At 36.7% G+C, this 7920-nt stretch overlaps 1 protein-coding gene across 1 annotated transcript; it reads right to left on the bottom strand.

Moving 5' to 3' along the window:
* Positions 1-254: 254 nt before the first annotated feature.
* On the bottom strand, positions 255-7370 carry LOC135587643 (uncharacterized). Its single transcript, XM_065079271.1, has 4 exons — positions 7087-7370; positions 911-1520; positions 528-801; positions 255-443 (listed from the first exon to the last, which is right to left on the bottom strand). Exons 1-4 carry the CDS (start codon positions 7232-7234, stop codon positions 393-395), a joined length of 1083 nt encoding a protein of 360 aa, XP_064935343.1. The 5' UTR covers positions 7235-7370; the 3' UTR covers positions 255-392.
* Positions 7371-7920: the final 550 nt, after the last annotated feature.

The raw sequence follows: 7920 nt of genomic DNA, 5'->3' as shown, positions 1-7920 counted from the left end.
TCCTTTATTTACTCGTCCCTAAATTTCAAAATGATGCAACGTGCCTAACCCCTCCACACGTTACTCGGTAGAAGTTCGTCCCCCAATTTTGTAAAGCGATGCACACCTATATTTGAAGCAAAAAAATGTGGGCTAATTTTTCCCCTACAAGTTTCCTTAACATGTAGCTAAACAGATGGTGAACCATGTGGATATGTGAGATGCAGATTGCATACAAAAAAAAAAAAAAAAAACCAACGTCCACCAAAGTATCATGGGGGGAATGAGAAGACTTGCTTTTAGAAGAGTACACGGTAATTTTTGAGGATCTCAGAATTCCAAGAAGTTTCACCAAAGTCCAGTGTCTACTAAATTCACCAAAATATTAAATCAATACAAAGCTAACATGCCGACTAGCAGTTCTGCGTATGCTCAAAGCTCAAATGTTGCTGATAGAATGGAGCCTGCAAATTCAAAACACCGGAATCAGGAAACTTTCTGACTGACAGTTCATTATCAGGAAAGAAATGGCACAATCAGCTGCTTACCTGGAACATTGCATGCCCGAGATGCTCATATGAGTTTGAATACATCATTGCAGGGCTAGGCCACTGTAAGTAGACAGCATTTTTTGCATTTTGATTGCATCCAAAAGCATATGGATTGACAGCTGGGTTTGTTATGTCGTAGTTCACGTGACTTTGGTTACTGGGCAAATGACCAAACTGAGAAATGCCTCCATCATGCTGCAGAAATGGAGGCTGAATTATACTGCAAGCTTGCAAGCTAAAGTTCTGTGGGAACGAGAGTCCTCTAACATACCTGCAAAATTTGAGAATTTTCTTTTACTACACCAGAAAGCAAGGAACAAAAAGATAACCCAGAAATTGGAGTCAACAGCAAGACCAGTTTGTGCAAGTTGGCTCTGTACCTCTCATATCTCCGATCATAGTCTGGATCAGTGCGGTCCTTTTCCCTATCTTTGAAAATGGCCACTCTGGAAGCACCATCTTTTGGGAGGTTTTTGTCAATTTCTTCGACAGTCCTCTGGTACTCCTCATCGCTGCTCAAGAACATGTTTCTTCCGTCAACTGAAGCAGGAGATGACGACCCTTCAACCTCAGAATTGCAAGAACCACTAAAGATACGGGCCCGGGCTCTGTCATATTCTTCCTTCCGCTCTTCTACAGTCCTTGTTGCACTTTTTTCAGGTACTACATCAATGCCGGCACCTGAGGAAACCATTCTTGGTCTTGGACGAATAGCAATCTTAACTTGCTCAGTAATATCCCTATCAGACACTTTTGCAGGTACTTCTGATAAACAGACAACTGGATATTTACTCTGAGGAGTTTTCCTTGCCACTACTCTGCTACCTAACCCATCTACAACGTTATCTAGTGCCATGGTCTGTAGACCATAGTGTTGAGCAACACGATGAGCAGCGCATCTTAGATAAGAAGTTGGTAAAGGCTGAAATTCAAAGTGTTGATGATATGGATTCTGCATGAATCTCTGAATGTCCAATTCCATGCGCAGAACTACAGTTGACAAGCAGATTATTCAGTTACACATTGGTAAGAAAAAAGAATGCCAATATTAATATTATCTTCAAAAACTTAAGGCACCCACTCCCTCCAACACTGCCTAGCAAATCTCTTAAGTTACCAGAATAGGCAGCTGCGCCAAGCCCCAGCACCAAGGGGTCAAGGTCTATAGTAATTCCACAGTGGTATACCCCTACAGGCCAATCAACCACAAAGCTAGGACATAAGGTGTTGGGAGAACAAGAGTCAGTCTCCCACTTTCCCACATCCCTACCAATCCCTTGATAAACCTAGTAATATACAAATAACACAGCAATGACAATAAAGAACTGTTTGCAAGAAACATGCAAAACTCATGTTTTACTAATGAACAAGGGGAGTACAAAAGTTTCTGTCAAAAATGATGTGACCTAAGGGTTAGATCTAATCAATAGTTATGTGGGACCAGAAGCTATAAATAAAAAAAAACACTAAACCATTTCACAGAATCAACACATTTAAATGCAGTTTCAACCGAAAGAAATCAGCTACCAAGGTTCAAACATAAGCAGATAAGAAAAATATATAGAAACCAACAACAAGATTTAAGAAAGTCCATTACAGCAGAAAATACAGAGACAATACTAGGTGCAAGCTAATTCTTAACCTTCAATTGTAACCAGTATACTTTATTTAGCCTTTACTAAAGCTCATGTGCATCCTTTGATTGTTATTGTTAACCATGACCATCCTTCACTTGTAATTGGAGGTTCATGCCCAATCTACACCATCAAAATATCCATGGAAAATATACGCATCAATTTCGACAGTTTCTTTGTCCATTTCTTATGTCAGTGACACTTAGTCAACCCTGCATTGTGGATATTTCTATAAATTTTTTTTTAGCACTCTCTTATTGTGAATATGCCCTTTCCAATTATTTCAGATACCCATCTATAGCAACTATGCCCTCGAGCAATCTTTTGTGATTTCCAATGCTATGGTAATGCCTTCAAATATTTTTTAAGGATAGCTTACTACAAAGGTGCATTCAACTACTCATAGTGGTTCCATAACCTACACTAACATCTAAGTAATCACAAACTTCGACTTGTGACCCTTACCGATGAGTGAGGTAATTCTATCAACAATCAATACCAAAACCACAATATCAAAATAATCCAAGCAGATGAAAAAAAAAAAACTTTAAAAAATAAAGCCCATCTCCAACGATATGCTTGCTCAAATTTTAAGACAGCTTCAAAGACTAATTGCCAACCATAGTTAGCAAGATCCATATTGGTATCTCCATCAATTAGAGACAATATAGTGGCATCAATAGGATCACTATCAAATCTCTAGATGTCAGCTCATCTTTAACCCATGAATCCATGATTCAGTGCTAAGAGTTGCTACCATTCCTGTAGTCTTGGGTGGTGGAGCAATCTATCTGGATATTCAGACAATTTTGGAGAATGCACTCCATTTTAAAAAAATATTAATTTTTGATGTGATGATCAATTAATTCTTTTGATCTCATTAGCAAGAATTTCTAGGTTTTACGTCTTAAGGACTCTGATGATGATACTTCCACAGGGATGATAGATGAGTTGACCTAGTTTATGATATATGTCAATCATGTTGTCAGAACAATTCTATAATCCAACACAAATTGTCAAGAAAGTAAGATTCACAATCCAACACATGATTGCAAACTCAAGAAAGTTGATTTCAAGTGTGATGGTGCTTGGGAATGATATGTGATACTGCCTAAGACTTCAAATGACCAAAACGGAGTGGTGGATAGTTTCAATGTGTTTAAAACTCAATTCTCCAGAAGACAGTAGTTATAGCTTGGAAGCATAGCAATCTAATTTGATTTTTATCCCTAGATCGTGGTGGAAGGATAAGTTTCACCTTTGGGTATATATATATATACATATACATATGTATATGTATATGTATATATATATATGTATATGTATATGTATATATATATATGTATATATATATATGTATATATATATGTATATATATATATGTATATGTATATATATATATGTATATGTATATATATATATATATATGACTTGTAATATTGAGGCCACGTCAAATTCAATGTTGTGACCAATCACATAGGTGTTAAAGGGAGGATCAACTTGATTGACCACCATACTTTTGCAACAAATTAGTAAATTTATTAAATCTGGATGCTTTGTCATGATAGATCACTTGATAATTATGCCACCAATGTTTCATCCAGTGCTCAAGTGAAAATTAATATATGCTAAACTAAACCCATAAAAGTCACACTTGAGTTCAACTTAATGGTCAATTATTCAAGCTAAACCATCCTATTGTGCTTACTCTACACACTCATCTTGAATGCTGAAATTTTTACTCATATCCACCATTCACAATACAAAAATAAATAAAATAAAATTTGAATTGGTTTTCTATACTATTTCTTGATTCACCTCAACTCAATAATGGACATAACTGCAAACTAGTGCACTGAGCTAAGAAACAAGGAGTTTGGTCAGCACTGAATCATTCATATAAATTTATACACCATGAACTGATAAAGAGAATAAAAAAGTACAACAATGTAACTGATGAACACTTTACAATGAGCAGAAAGTAGCACCGGCTGAATTGATCCAGTCACAATCAAGACAAAAGTGAAAGAAGAAGGTGATATCTATGAGTCAATGTGATGTTCCTGAGCTTAAGTTCAAGAATTCAATTGAAGACACTTGCATCGTGCACTTGCTAATTGGTTAAATCAGCACAGAACAGGATCTATACAGCAAAGTCAACAAAATCCAAAACTCAATGCCAGAACATATCTGATCAGATCTGCTGAAAGAGATTTAACATATATAATACTTCCAATGACAACATTTATAAATGGAGTGTTTCCATGACCCAAGGTATGCAATTTCGAATAATACCGTCCAGTACGGGTGGTACGTACCGGTCCATCGACTGACCGGTACACGAACCGCCCATTACCAGACGGAACGAAATATATATATATATATATATATATATATACGAGACAACGTCGCCCCGCGTGGGAGAAGGAAAAGGTAATGTTGCCTTTTATAAAAATATTATATATATATATATATATATATATATATATATATATACACCGCTCGATATACAATATTATACCGTACCGAGCGAACGTCGAAACTCCGGTATGGTACGATATTGCATACCTTGCCTTGACCTATAAAAATGTATTGTACATGTCTGGTAGATTATTGAGATTTAGGACCTTGGACAGAACATTCAACAGCCATGGGTTTTTCTTTTCTTTTTTGTGTCTAGTAAAAGTAAAAATATTACTATTATAATCCAAATATAGGGAGTTTCAAAGGAACCTTGTACAATTTTATGGGAATCACAAGATTAGCCTTTTTTATCCATAAACTCCTTATATGACAGCCTTAAGGTCTAAAGTCTTGGTAGTTCACTTCATTTAATGTTAAAGCTTCACAGACCCTTCCTGGATGCCACAAATGCCCCACAAAAAAGAAGAATCATAGTACAAATTGGGAGGTCACCAACCAACTTCTAGGAGAGACATAATTGACTGCATTGATCTCGGTAGCTACACAATCAATGGAATTTAAAGAACCTAAAGGAACTTAGGAGGCTTTTCTACTGAGTTAGAGACACTTGTTAGAGGATGCCACTTCTAAAATGGAATCTCACATTACCTATGAGGATCCTAATAATGTAAGTAGAATTACATTTAGACCTAACAAAGACATTTAGAATTGTCAATTGGAAACACGGGTTTTTGTTTGAGTTTACATATATGTAACAAACCTAATAATAAAGGTTATCTTTTAGCCTCCAAAGCACTAAATTGTTGGGGGCAAGACCAACGTGGCACCATGCTAGGTTGTGGCAACTGACTGCTGATGGGATACTACATAAGATAAAAAATTAAATCTAAGAAAATGCAGGAAATGACTCAATGAAGTGGGTATCTCAAAGAAGCAAGCTTGAAAGTAACTTATAACATACTTATTATGGTTAGCAACCTAGTTTTCTTCTACTGTTTTCCATGACCAATGAGCACAAAATGACTAAAGCTAAGCAAGATAAGATGAATAATGGTTCTAAATAATTTGTTTATAGGTCCCCCGTTCATCTACTGAAATTTGCAGTCTAAAGATATCACCGACTCCTAATTTAACTTAATGTGGTAATATAGTACATAAGATGAATCACTTATGCAAACCACCAAGAACAAAGTTTCAAGTTACGTGAACCACATACACAAACCACAAAGAACAAGTCTCAAATTATTAAACTTGGTGCAGGGAAGTAAAATTTAACAAATTTCATGATTTTATACACAAATATATATATTTGATCACCAACATAAAAGTCGATGGCATAACTTACAAAACCATAGAAACATTGTGCTAATGTGAAAAAAAAAAAAACAACATCCAATAAAGGAGGAAAATCTAAATTATGGTATAAAACCTGTTTATTGATAGATGATTCAACATAGATTCTAATAAAAGCCAACTATATGTTTCAATCCATGCCCAAGTTGATTGAAAGAACATAAAACAAAGGGCAACATACGTCTTAAGGAAATAAAATGTCTTCATATAAGAGTAGCACAAACAAGAATGTCATCTGCCTTTACAAGAGCCTGAACTATATACAATAATTCACTCGAAGAACCCATAGAATAGAGGTTATGACAGTGATCTTTATATTAATGCTATTAAAATGGTATAACCTTCCATAATTCATATTGGTAGCAACTCAAAAGAAGCTATATAGTCAACATAGAATTTTTATTTTCACTACAATTGAGTTATAGGTAAGTAACATAACCATAGTGCTCACTTGGATTTGAGATGGTCCTCATGAGTACAAAGAATGATCAAGTAGCTCCAAAAGGGAAAGGAAATAGAAATAGTTGCATAGCAAAACCTAGAAATCTGATGAAAATTATGACCATAAACGAATGTGCACGGTGTAAGATTTCCTGCCAATCCATCCTAGAACATACAAATTTGTTCCGACGAACACAGGACTATTTGCTAGGGATAACTCAGTTCCTTGCAAATCCTCAAACAGAATGTACAAATCATAAATCTGATAAGGAACCAAAAGAACTAAAGCAGATACCCCAAATATACTTCCAAATTCCAGACTACAACTGACCAGATAACAGACTCCAGCAACGAACATGAAACCGTATCTCATGCATTGACCACCATACGTGATCGGGCATATTAGTTTTTAGAATTTAACACTGACAGGCAAAAGCACAAATGAAATACAAGTATCTTTGACAGAACTTTAACAAAGGAAAACATGAGAATAGACCCATCCCAACTTCCAACTCACAAACTGCTAAATCAAGGACCTGCACGTATCCCATCAAGAGGCAGATCCGACCAACACCAACAAACCAAATTCAAGAAAGGTCCAGGAAGTCTAGTCTCTGAACCCCTCAAACCCCCCAGGATCGCAAACCCTAATCCAAGAGCCAAATTCCAAATTCGCCGAAAAAGAACAAGAAGAGGGTACAAACCTGTAAGCCGATGGCGAGGATTCTCGAGGACCTCAAGGAGAAAGGGATCCACCTGGCTGAGGAGTTCCTCCCTCTCCTTCTGCTCAGGCGACGCCGCCGAGTAGAACGCCGTAGCGCCAACTGAGCAACTCGCTGCCGGAGACTCCATGAGGAGGGAAGGAGAGAAAGAGGGGCGAGGAAGAAGGGGAGAGGCGGGGAGGCCGAATTCGCTTTCGCTCGGCTCTTCGTTCCCCTCGCCTCGCTTTTGGGCTTGCGGCGAGAAATAAGGATTTGAATGGCGACGACTCACCCCAATCTTTATTCTTTTCTTTTAAACTAACAAAAATAGCTAAAAGAACGAGGTGACGAAATCCGAATCGGGAATGGTATTGTTATTATTATTATTATTATTATTAGAAGTAGTAGTAGTAGTAGAACTTTGCTCACTATTCTTACGTAATTTAACGTGATGGTCACTTAGATTTCCCGCCATTAGCCTCGTCGTGTAACTTTGCCACCGAGAGGAATTGTTAGAATATAGACAAAGTGGACGTTTACCATATTTTCTTATTGTGCTATTTTGCCGCCAAAACATTCACCGATTTTTGTTTGCCGAAAAAATATTAGCTCAGTGCCCAATTTGATAATTTGATTAACTTGTCGTATCAATATAAGAAACTAAATTTTTCGTTAAGAGCGTTTCTCATATTGCGCCAAAAAATGACATTTTTTTTTAAAACGAATTTTGAATTCCCAAAATATGCCCTCAATTTTATAAAATTATCATAGAACGCCCCTTGAGTTATAAAACATGTATCGGGGGTCACTTGGGACATATAAAAGTATTTGATTTGG

This window comes from Musa acuminata, chromosome BXJ1-8, assembly GCF_036884655.1.
Source record: "Musa acuminata AAA Group cultivar baxijiao chromosome BXJ1-8, Cavendish_Baxijiao_AAA, whole genome shotgun sequence".
Lineage (NCBI taxonomy): Eukaryota > Viridiplantae > Streptophyta > Magnoliopsida > Zingiberales > Musaceae > Musa > Musa acuminata.
The sequence above is the reverse complement of the archived record's forward strand: the minus strand, read 5'-3'. Positions and strand labels throughout refer to the sequence as shown.